The 12,176-nt window shown below is 54.0% G+C and overlaps 3 protein-coding genes across 3 annotated transcripts; all 3 read right to left on the reverse strand.

Annotated features, from left to right (window-relative positions):
* Window positions 1-242: 242 nt before the first annotated feature.
* On the reverse strand, window positions 243-1,886 carry M406DRAFT_68361 (family 79 glycoside hydrolase; the record flags this gene model as incomplete). The annotated part of the gene is made up of 1 exon (XM_040925161.1): window positions 243-1,886. One exon carries the CDS (start codon window positions 1,884-1,886, stop codon window positions 243-245), a length of 1,644 nt encoding a protein of 547 aa, XP_040776941.1.
* Window positions 1,887-2,891: 1,005 nt separating this feature from the next.
* On the reverse strand, window positions 2,892-5,505 carry M406DRAFT_356153 (uncharacterized protein). The gene is made up of 2 exons (XM_040923371.1): window positions 4,210-5,505; window positions 2,892-4,146 (listed from the first exon to the last, which is right to left on the reverse strand). Exons 1-2 carry the CDS (start codon window positions 5,141-5,143, stop codon window positions 3,320-3,322), a joined length of 1,761 nt encoding a protein of 586 aa, XP_040776942.1. The 5' UTR covers window positions 5,144-5,505; the 3' UTR covers window positions 2,892-3,319.
* A 5,358-nt stretch (window positions 5,506-10,863) lies between these two features.
* M406DRAFT_255919 (GroES-like protein) lies at window positions 10,864-12,049 on the reverse strand (the record flags this gene model as incomplete). The annotated part of the gene is made up of 3 exons (XM_040917066.1): window positions 10,864-11,446; window positions 11,522-11,710; window positions 11,811-12,049. 3 exons carry the CDS (start codon window positions 12,047-12,049, stop codon window positions 10,864-10,866), a joined length of 1,011 nt encoding a protein of 336 aa, XP_040776943.1.
* Window positions 12,050-12,176: the final 127 nt, after the last annotated feature.

Here is a 12,176-nt window from a genome sequence, read left to right on the forward strand (position 1 = left end):
TGACAAAACTCACGACGCATCTCAATACCATATCACCTGAACACGAAATGTCCGACCTAAATTTGGACTTGCCTCACTGTTTCACTCTGGATTATTCTCAATACTACAACTACAACAACAACAACAACAACATGTTCCCAAAATTGCCGACCCCACAACCGCCACCACGGCACTCTACAAGACCCGTGCGCGGTCTGCCTGAGCCCCAGACTCGTCACAGGGCGAGAGAGCTGGCAATCTCCTCAAGACGAGACTCTTGGCACTTTGGTGGTGGTGGTGGTGTTATTGACAACCTGCAGCAGCACACCCTCCGCCTCTACCAGCCCAAACTGCACCACACCCCCCTGGCCGACCTTGATATACTCCTCCGTTAGGTTGCCGAGCTTGTCACCCGTGACGGGATCAAAGGTCACGCCCGACACATTCACCAGGCTCTTGGCGTTGGTGCCGGGCCCCTGGAGGCGGATGACCTGGACGCTCTCGCCGGGCGACCACGACGTCGCCACGCTCATGTTGTAGCTGGGCCTCGTCCCGTTGCTGAAGACGGTGCCGTCGGTGCTGCTCAGCGTGCTCGGGTTGCTCAGCCCCGCGGTGCCGTTCCACACGCCCATGTCGAGCAGCACCACCTTGGCCAGGTCGGTGCCCCGGTAGACGGCGTACCCGCTCAGGTCGCTCGAGTTTGCCCCAGGCAGCGCCGCAATGCCGTAGTCGTCATCGTCGCCAAGCCCCGCAACCACCTGCGCGATGAAGTAGTGGCTGTAGAAGTTGGCCCGGATCCCGCTCGTCAGCGTCTCGTTGTCCAGCACGTACGGCTCCGGCGTGAACGCGCTGTACTGGCTCTGCGCCCCGAGATGAAAATACACCTTGGGCATGCCGATGCTCGCGGCCAGCAGCACGTAGTCTGTGCTCCACAGCGCCGCGCCAAAGGTGTCGCTGATGCCCGAACGGCCCGAGCACGACACGCTGTTGGTCTCGCCAAAGACCAGAGGGGTGTCGTACGCGTCTGCTGCCGCCACCTGCGGCACGTACTGCGACACGTTGAGCCAGAGCACCGTGTGGTTCGAGAGCAGGTCCAGGCGCATCCGCAGCCAGCGCTCCGTGTCGCATGTCGACTGCGGGTACAGGTGCACCGAGTACGTCTCGATGACGTTGTGCTCCGGGTCCACGAGCCCGCCCCTGGTCAGATTGATGATGTCAAAGTCGTCAATCTCCGTCTGCTGGTCAGGCACCCACGGCGGGTCCGCAAACACCGCCGCCTGGAACTTGGGCGCCGCCGTGTCCGCCTCCTCGTACCACGCTGCGCCCTGTATGCTCGCCGTCAGGTTGTCAAACTGCGGGATGTACTCTGCGACTCCCCATCCCGGAGCCCGCCAGTCCTCGCTGATGAAGTGGTCCACCTCGTTGCCCAGCTCGAACATGACCAGCTTGTCGCCCAGCGCGGCCCCCACCGCCGCCGCCTCCGCCTGCGCGTTGGCCCAGTCGCTCTCGTTGGCCGCGAAGTTGAGTGTGTAGATGACATCCGTTCCCGTGGGGAAGTAGTCTGCCCAGGAGGTGTACCAGCCCGAGGTGATGTTGAACTGCGAGGTCCCGTTGGAGGTGAGGTTGCCCGCGAGGCTGGTGTTGTAGAGCGTTGTCTCGTCGCTCGTGGTGCCTCCTATGCGGATAGGAGGTGCCTTGCCCGTGACGTCGGCCATCTGCTGGAGGAGCGTGGTCATCAGGCTGGTGTTTGTGAACGAGCTGAGCCAGACAGGCTCGACAGAGTAGCCGTACGCATCTCGAACCAGAGCACGCGTGCTCAGGTTGGACGGGATGTCGACGGAGCTGGTATGCGCCAGAGAACCGCCCACCAGCCCAGCGAGCAGAGAAAGCAGCCGAGAATGGCCCATGGCCTGCAGTGTAGAACGATGGCTTTCTGTATTTCTCTGTTTCTTTCCCTCCTTCTGTCGCTTTCTTGCTCCTCTTTCTCTCTCTCGTGGGCTTTGGCTGACTGGTACAGCTGCTGGATCTGGGGGTTCAGATAGATACTGTAGGTGCGATCAATGCGAGGCTGAGCAGCACTGCAGTAAGTTTGAACCGTTCTGTACTTGACGGTGCCTTTGAATGACCTCTTGAGGCTTCTTGCGCCCATGTGCAATAGCAGCAAGCCTTTTGTCCTCTTCCGAGCAGCCTGTTCCGGTCCACAGTATCCCCCCCCCCCCCCCCGGTTGTCGGTAGAATAGTAAATCAGCAGACATCTCCCCACACTTATATACACTTTACTACGCGAAAAATTGCATGTAGATAGGATCATCAAGGATCCCGTCTGGTTGGCCTGTTCGTCAGTCGGCCTAGGCAGGTGTCGGTACCGCATCGTGCTGCTGCGACCCCCGACAGGAGCGCTTGTCCGAGGTGCGGAGAAACAAGACCTGGGGGTTCATGTTTATTGATCCAAAAGAGAGAAGGTGCAACCCTGGTTCGGTATAATTGCTGCCGCCGGTAAAATACAGGGCTGCCTGTCCCATCTTCTCCTTCTCTTGCTTTGGACTGGTAAAGCGCAGCGGAGCAAACGAGATGTCATTCGTTTAGTCAAAAAGTGTACGTACTTGACTTTCCTTGTCCTCCAGCGGCCTCGGACCGGTTCGGACCGGTAGGCTCTGGTGCCACTGCCACGTTTATGTGAATGACCTCACTCTCATGATCGAAACTCTTTGAATCGACGGTGCGATAACCAACCTCACAGAGGAACCATATATACAGAGAACGCTACATAGCAGCATTTCCTGCACAGTACACACTCTCATGGGCAACTGTGGGAACTGTTCCCTTAGTTGAGATGTAAAGAAGCTCTCCACAGTTAGACATACTTGATACACAACTTAGTGATACACAAACTTGGTGGGGTAAAGAGGGATGATTTCAGTTATGAGTTTTTTATTCCATAATAAATGGCGCTCTAATGCTATCAATAGTGGCGTGACAAAAACTTACTCACGTCCACCTTATAAATCAACCCTATCCCATGAGCCCTATTCCTGAACTTGATCTCATCAACTTGAAAAGAGCCATATCCGCGACCCCCAGCCCACGATCTTGGGGACTGCCGACCGCTATACCAATAAAACATAATATGCTCGAGGTCTTTCCTCGGCATGTAGATACCCCAAAGCCCAAACGCCATTGAACAAGTTAAAATCCGATAGATCTTATATCCATTTACAGAGAATTTTTGACGTCAAGGGAAGATGTGTGTGTAGCTGTGATTGAGTTTGACAGACAATGGCGATAAGAGAAAATGTTGACAAATATATCCAAGGGGAGATAGACGACCATGTCATGGTCATCATATATCGGCAGTGAGCATGTCTAACCTCGCACACAACCCCTCGAGACTGGCTAGTCGCCTCTGTACCGAAGCCATGGCCAGCGCGGCGTTCTGCTCCTCTTCCGACGCGTCGAGAAGCTCGTAGCGCGCCAGGAGCTTCTCGGACTCGATACCACCAAAGATGTCAAGTTCTGACGAATCCTCGGCGTCGATCTGGGTGGACTGAGCTGGCTCGGTAGTGGCGGCTGATGGAGAGTCATGGTAGAGGGCGAACTCGGGATCATTCTCGAAGTCGTCATCAATGACAACAGCCGGCGTCTCGATGGGCTTGGGCGCAGTGGCCTTCTCCTCAACGACCGGAGGCTGCTCGATCATGGGCATCTCAACCTTCTCATCCTCGGAGTCGAAGCACTCGCCGACGAAGTTGGAGGTCTTGCCAGACAGAGCGGCAGTGTCAATGTTGATAGGAGCCTCGGGGGTCTCCAGCACGGCGTAGACCTGAGGCTGGAAGTCGCCGAAGGCAGCAAAGTCCATGGTCTGCTCAGGCATCATGGCCACGCCGACGTTCTGACGCTGCATATGCTGTTGAGCATAGGGGTTGACATCCTTGGGCGCTTGCCGAGGGGCTTGCTGCTGCTGCTCGACCTGGGGCGCGGCCTGGGGAAGCTGCGAGGGGTTGGTGCTCAGGTTCTCGAGGAAGCCCGAGAATGAGGGCGACGACAGGAGCATGCGGGTCAAGTCCGACAGGCGCTTGTTCTCGTCAATCAGTGCCCGGTTCTGGGCGCGCAGGTCACCGTTCTCGGTAACCTTGTTGGCAATCTCAGACTCGAGCTGTGTGATGTATTCTGTTCATCGTTAGCCGTGTTGCCTCATAAAGTATGGATTTGATGTGTTGGAATTAGACTTACCCTTTCTCCGGGACCGGAAAGCACGGGCGGAGACCTTGTTCCGCAGCTGGCGGCGCTCCTTGCTGCTCAGCTTCTTGCCCTCCTCGCTTGCCAGCAGCCTCTCGTCCTCGTCCATGTCGTCCTCATCCTTCTTCGGACGAGGCACGTTCATCAGGGGAGAGTTATCCAGCTCGGGCCCGCCGCTCCTGGCACGCATAGAGTTCAGAAGCTGGGTGATCTTTTGCTCGACAATAGGGTCGGTGGGCTGCGCAGTCTTGCTGGGTCGCTGCTGCTGCTTGGCGGCCTGCTGGCTGGCCCTCTGCTGCTGTTGGGCGATAATCTGCTGCTGCTGGCGCTGCTGAGCCTGGGCCTTGGCCATAGCAGCCTGCTGGTGCATGCCGGGCCACATGCGGCCCACGTTGCTCTGGGTCGAGACGACTGGTGGCGAGGGCAGGCCCTCCTGGCCTCCGATGGCATTGGGGTTGATGGTGGACTCGTTGAAGTAGGCGCCCGAGGGAGACTCGAACTCGATGTCGATGTCCGAAGAGCCGATGGTCTGGGCTGGGGAAGTGTTGAAGCCGTACTCGACACCATTCAGGTTGGCAAAGTAGGCATCGATATCGAACTGCTGGTAGCCAGTAATCTGGGAGTTGTTCTGGTTGACCTGAAGAGTGTTGGCGAGGGCGCCGGGAATGATGCCGGTCTGTTGCTTGTAGAGGTCGTACTGATGGCTAGGGCCAGTCAGGGGCTGCGCGGTGGAGAGCAGCGATGTGGGCGCGGTCTGGACGGCAGTGTTGACTGGTCTCGCGAAGGGAGTCTTGGACCCAGCGGGAGACATTGATGGCGATGTGTAGCCAGCGTCCTCGTAACCGGACAGGTCAAGCATAGAATCAAGGGAGTCGACCATGCCGGGCTGCGACGCAGCTGGGCTCTGTGAGAGGGTTTGCCTCGACATCTCTTCCTGTTTTTCCAATCTTCTTTTTTCTTTCTCTCCGCTGCCGTGCGCAGCAGTAGTACTAAGATATCCTTCTCTTCACACGCACCCTGATCTCTTTGTTTTGATGATCGGGAGGAAGGTCGCGCAGTCAAGCTGATCGGGTAAGACGGCTAGCGAAACGATGGATGGAAAGCGAACCCAGTTTTGAATAGAACGACTTGCTGAATTCTGTTTTGGTTGACTGTTGAATCAAGAAAAGAGGAAGACAAGAAAAAAGAGTTAGCTGGTAAGAGATGATGGGGTGGACGGTGCCGTTGTGATGTATTGTGATGGTAACAAGTGTGTGGATTGGGGATGGATGAAACGACAGGCGAGACGAGATAGGAACAGGAGGGAAGTTGTTGAGGCCAGAGGGCAAGAGTTGAATCGTTTGGGGGGGGGTGGGAGAGGATGGGGTTTTCTCAGGCCTTACGGGTGGGCGCAGCCAAGGGCTAAACCGGGGGTTGGTTGGCGCTACTATGCCAGTATTTGGGCGGTACTTGGTACTACGACTGTAGTAGGTGGTGCTGGATGTACATCGTATCGGGTTCTGGGTGCTCTAAGTTTACAAGCCCCCCCGCCTGTCAGTCCACTACTATTTAGTATGTTGCCCTGACATTCACTCCAGTTCAATGCCCGCCCCGAGGCCCACTGGTTCCCACTGGAATGGGGGCTTTGGAGAAGGGGGGGCTTTCTAAGCGAGAACTTCCCGAGCACAGCGGTACCAGGCCAGGCTAGGGTGGCAGAGCGTCGGGACGGTGACCTGGCCCGAACGGGAAGGCCCACTAGAATTCGACCAAGGACGGCGCATGAATCAATGCAGAAGACAGGGATGATTAGCCCTGGTTCCCTGTGGCCATGTATCGAAGGACGCGTAAGCCTTTCCCCCAACCTGTACACAATAGACCAATCAGGGAATGGTGGTGCACCCTCTTTTCGCGCCTGTTCGTCTGGTGCTTCTCTCGGACGGGTTCCCTCCTCCTTCTGCTTCTCCTCTTCCCTCTCCCCGTCCTAGCCAATATTCCACCTACCGTAGTAGATATTATATCGCCGTACGGATTACTACAGTATGTACCAGAGGTATTCAAAAGTAATACTATCGATATGTATGTGACCCTTACTATGTGCTCGACTTTCCTGGCCTGCTGGTACAAAGGAGAAAGGGGGGGGGTGCGGGGGCTGCTATTAGAAGGCGTAGTCATTCAAGAGGAGGGATTCAACGAGAGAACTTTAAGTCTCAAATAAGATGCCCAACACGAGCGTCGACCCTCGAGAAGGCCAACATGGGTTCAAACAACCACAGAGCCATTGTAGAGAGCCTTTCTTTCTCACCTCAAACATACGTCACTCGAAACGAGAGAAGGAAAAAGACGTTGAGAGAAGAAAATAAGTCCTAAACGTTGACACCGCCATGCACTAGCAGGTACGACTGCATCCGACCGAGGTAAACTATTAAAGACACTACTACTTGTTACTATTACATAGTCGTCTATGTTACAGACTAACCATGCTGCATAGCATGTAATGTAGGTGACTAAATCTCAGGCGCCTACTCGATGGCCCGGGAGCGATGGCACACACAGGAGGGGGTGGTGGTGGTGATGACGACGCCTGCCTGTTCCTAGTGATTACGCTCAGCCAGTAGTTCCAATTCCAGGCAATAAAATTCCCCAGTTTGTGTCTCTCGATAGGATCACGGTCTCCAACAGGTCCTATGAGACGTAGCGTAGGTTGACGACACCAGACGCACGAAGATGGAGTTGGCATACGTTGCCCATTTCCCCAGTGTCCTTGTTGTCTGGTGTCTGATTGTTTGGTTTCTGACTTCTGGTTTCCTGTTGTCTAATGTGATGGAGCCTCTGATTTTTCTTCTAGTTTCCCCTCCTCTTGACTGCCGCCCAACCTAGTGATGATGATGACATCTGCCCACGTTGAGGCCCGAGCTCGAAAGGACCGGGGAAGACTGATGCCATCGTCGTGTGAGGGACCGGGGCCTTTCCTTGGTCGCAGGTACAGTCAGAGGATATCCTTGGTGTGCGGCCGCGGCCATCAGACTGTACTGTGCAGAGAATACCCCGTTATGCCACACATGATTAATATGGGTCCTCTCTACAACCAGCTCGTGTATGGACATATGCACGTCTTACTTTTTGGTTCTCTCCCCTGAGGTACACCTGATTTCACGGTCATTTGCTCCCACACAAAAGTTGTCCAAATCAAGCAGGCCTTGCAACAACTTGAAGGGATTTGCAATACACCATCAACTATTATACTATTACTACTCCTGTTACTACTGCCACCATCATAACATGTACAAGTACACCTCGGTACAAACAATTCTGTACAGACACATGCATGCACAGACCATAACATGAGCCGTGCAGAGCCCTCCTCCACCCATTATTTCCAAGTTGCCAGCCCCCCAGGCCAAGCTTTTCTGCCACCAGATAAGCCTCAAGGTCCCCATTCCAAAGTACCATTACTGTGTATGCTATTATGTCGTTCCCAGTTGAGACCTTGTCAACCTACTTGCCTACAACAAGCATGATTTAGGTTTTGAAGAAGGGAAAGTAATATATTAAATGTATAATAATAAAAAATCCCGTCCTCGTCCTGTATGCCTTGTTGCGGACAAAGATAGATCTCAGCCCTGACCCTGATCAGATGAGACCTGACCCGACAGTCTCTCTGTACCACAGTAGAACTCTACAGGGGATCAGATGTGGACCCGAAAGGTATCAGTGATGCTACTGGACGGGTTCCACAGGCCAGACTCTCTCTTGGGTGTGTGCTCAGTCCCTCTCTATCACAGCACGGACACAAAGAGCCAGACTTCCTACTACGGTAATCTGCCGGCGTCCCACCGAGTCTGCCTCGCCTCCGAAGGGGCCTATTTCCTTTGGCAAAATTCAAACCCTCCAGTCAGTCAATCACCCAACTTCTCGACCTCTCGCGGGATTGAGGAATTGTGGATATCTCCCCCCTCCCCTTCCCCCCAACTTTTGTCGGGTCTCACATTCCTCAAAGACGAACGGTTGTCAATGCACCCCCCTCGGGGCTTTCTCGAAACACTTTTCCACCACCCCAGCGGCTCTTGTAAACAAAAATTCCCCCACAAGGCGCCGAACCCGCGGTGCCACCCGCTCGGGCAAGGGGGTTGTCCCAGCCAAAAAGTAAGCGACAAGGAAAAAGAAAAGCACACAAACCGTTTCACCCCCTTTTCCCTTTTCCGTCCAGTGATGTGATCTCAAAAAATGCCTTGCGTAACAGGACCCGGACCCTGTTTGGCCCCCTCCCCCCGGGTCAAAATTCTCTCTTCGCTATGTTCTCGACTTACTCGCAGGGCACGCACGTACCATAGCATGTTTTAGAAAGTCGTCTGGCGGTCAAACACACGCTCGCTCGATGCTCGGGAATACGACGGTTCGCAGAATTAACAGCCGGCGCCGTTGTGTTAGTCTAAAGTCTCTTTTTTTTTCTTCTTCTTTCTTCTTGCCGTACTCTAACCCAAGTCGATCAGCGGCTCAGAGTGTGATTTTACAGGAAGTCAGGAATGAACACATTGACCGTTCGAAAATGGGCTTCTTCCGCCATCCCGTGGCTGAGATTGATCCCCATCTCCGCGAGGGAAATGGCGCCGCAAATTGCACAAGTGGTTCAACTGCCTATCCAGTTCCCTCCCTCCGCTCCGGCATCGCCCTTCCGGGGAATAAAGAAGGAAAAAACAACTTTCATTATCTTTAGCAGTTGATTCATGCATGCCCGCCCGACTGCCCACATATAATATGGTAATTAATTACTCCACGTGCTAGAATTTTACAAACTCACTCACTCACTTGCACACACATACAGCCCTATATCTCATCGAAAGTATAAGCCCCGTATCGCAATGTGTCCCATCTCGCGTATCCATGTCCCCAGCTGGACAAGCCTCCGGCAGAGCCCTGAGAGTGGATCCTCTCCGAGATTGCTTCAGAGCTTCAGAACAAGAGAGAGAGGGAGAAAAGAGAGACAGCCGCTCGCCTCACCTCACTCTAGCCTCTGGCCCCTTACCAAAGCCCAAGCCATCCATCCACAGCATTCCCTGGTCTCAATGGGAGTGGGGGAGTTCGCCCGTCCCATCCAGGTTTCCAGGTGGGGAGGACGATGGCGCGAGGGCACCAAGGGCGAACCGCAGCTGCAGCCGCAGCCGTCAGTGTTTGCAGCAAGCATCAGGTGAACATTCTGCCGTAACGGCTTGTGGGCGCATTGAAACATGCTACTATGTATGGGTATGATCATACCCATGATCCCATCTCGTGCTTTATGACTATTTTTACTGTTGCCCCTGGGCGGCGGAGAAGGGGAGGTTCTTCCTATCTGGGCCATGAAATGTCCGAATCGTGGGGTTAGCAAGGCGTTTTTTCCTTTCTTCTTCTCTCCTTCTTCTCTTCTTCTGCAAGGCATTCTTCTGTCCCCCCCCCTCTCCTGATCTGATAATCTCCACCCATGTCCGACTGGGTATTGGATGTTGAGAACGGGACAGGACAAGACAGAAGCCGAAGAGGAGCGGATCCGGGGGGTGTTCGTGACTCGACCCCTTTCGCGTCGCGCCGCCTCTAGATCTCTCTTTTTTGTCTTCTTTCATTTGACGATGATGATGATCAGCGATGATGATAGGCTTGGGCTGTGTTTCTTTGTGACGTTCATGATGATCGTCCCTCGGTCCACCGAGGTCTTCGGGCCCGACAACGGATTAGACAGTTCTCGAACACGAAAATTTCTTTTTTGACACTCTCCACTACGGGAAGTTGGGGCGGTAAGGCGCTAGACACGGCTGACTGACATCACTTTCCGAAGTTTGTGGCTGAGCAAACACCGCGCGCCGTTGAGGCTGGCGACCTGCGTGGCAGCGGCAAGCACTGAACTAATTTGTGCTAACTAAGCCTAGCACATGAGAGCATCTACAGAGAGGGACCGAGTGAGGGACCGAGTGCACTTGTCCATCTCAAAATAAGGTATCGTGTATCAAAACAACAGATTGAATGTCTGTATGAGACAAAGAGTCTGGGGTATAGGATAGGTTGCAGAATGTTTACCATAGAATACTCGATTCTTTGCAGATGAAAAGCTTAAAATAAGACCTTTTTTATATGGATCTCCTATCAGATCTTCTCTCTAGGTCAGTCATTATGCACTTGCCAAGTCCTGTAAATGTGGCGGCTGACATTTCTGTTCACAGCCTCGATGAAACACCTGAACTCTCTCATGCATCGTAATCAATGCGCAAGCTTGTCAGCCAGCTATAATCGTAGTGGATGATCATGCGCTCTCGGAAAATCGTTCGAAGCTGTAAGGCCAATAAAAGGGCGCGGGCTGGAGGAAGTCCATAGTACAATTGTTGCGCAGACACGCATAGTGAATTGAATTTTTCTGATGTTGTTTGTATATGCCTTGAGAATGCTTCTATATCCAAAATGCTAATATTGCCAAGACCAGCTTCCGTGCCAACCTTGGAAGTCTTGTTTCCTTCCTTCTAAGCACCATGTCCTTGCTCTTGAAAGAGTTCCTTCCTCTCTCCAGTCACGCCAGGTCTACTACCCATTCTCCCGATTCCCAGTATAGTCCAGAGTTTTTCTCCTCGTCTACAAACGCCACGCTCTAATCTCCAAAAGTGAAAAGAAGAACAAACCCTCAATCACACAATTATTTTAATCTTTTCACAGCTTCCCAGCCTGAGGCTTCAGCACAGCCCGGAAGTGCACCTCGCCCTTCTCGAGCTTGTCGATAGCCTCCCGGATACCCTCCTCGGTCATGGGGAACTCCTGAATAACAGGCTTGACGCCGTTGCGGGCGGCAAAGGTGAGCATGTCGCGGTGGATCTGGCGGGGGGCTACGACACTGCCCTGGACAGCAAAGCCCTGCGTGACGAGGGGCGTGTAAGGGAAGCTGAAGTTGCCGCTGCTGACGGAGAGCGGGTGGATGGTGGACCCGGGTGCCATGATGGAGGTGAGCAGCGCCCAGTCAGGCTGGGCGGACGTGGTCACGAGCAGGCGGTCAAGCTTCTGCGACACCTCCAGGGTGGTGGCACCCTTCATGGCGATGAACTCGTGCGCACCCAGGCGCATCGCCTCGTCCCGCTTGCTGTCGGTGCCGGACAGCACCACCACGCGGCAGCCGAACTTGGCGCAGAACTGGATGGCCAGATGACCCAGCCCGCCGACGCCCAGAATGCCGACTGTCTCCGTGGGGCGGGCATTGTAGCTTGTCAGGGCGGACCAGACAGTGGCGCCTCCGCACATGCTAGGAGAAAGGAGAACATGTTAGCATCACGACCCGTAGGAGGAGGAGGAGGAGGAGGTAAAAGATCACACATACAGAGGAGCGGCATCCTCGTCGCTGAGCTCGTCGGGGAGCTTAAAGAGGAAGGCCTCGCGCCAGATGGCATGAGAGGCAAACGAGCCCTGATCCAGGTCGGCGTAGCCGTACATGACTCTCTCTGCGCAATAAACCTCCTGTCCAGTGAGGCACTGCTTGCAGAGCCCGCAGTTGTCGTGTTGGTATCCCCTAAAGACCGCACATTAGTTACAATCCTTGTTTGATCTGTATGCGCTGTATTGCTGACACTTATATGTAGAAAGCCAGGGAATAAAGGAGAAATACATACCAGCCAACCCGGTCGCCCTTCTTCAGCTGCTTGACATCAGGACCAACATCCTCGACAACACCGACACCTTCGTGGCCGAGGGCCATGTCGGCGGTCTTGTAGTGAATATCAGTGTAGCAGAGTCCCGACGCGGTGACCTTGAGCAGGACCTTGTCGCCGGTGAGCTCGTCAGGCTTGGTGGTGGAGGACTTGATCACCTTGCCATCCTTGGCTCCCTTGAACACAGTGAAAGTAGGCATCGTGTGTGTATGTGATTTTGCAATAATTTTTTCCTTCTTCTGTTTTCTTTTTCTTTTTGGTTGTGGAGATGGGAATTGTTTGTTGATTTGTAGTGTGGCGTGGAGTTTCAGTCTCAGATACAAATTT

This window comes from Cryphonectria parasitica (assembly GCF_011745365.1).
Source record: "Cryphonectria parasitica EP155 unplaced genomic scaffold M406scaffold_4, whole genome shotgun sequence".
In the NCBI taxonomy this organism is placed as follows: domain Eukaryota; kingdom Fungi; phylum Ascomycota; class Sordariomycetes; order Diaporthales; family Cryphonectriaceae; genus Cryphonectria; species Cryphonectria parasitica.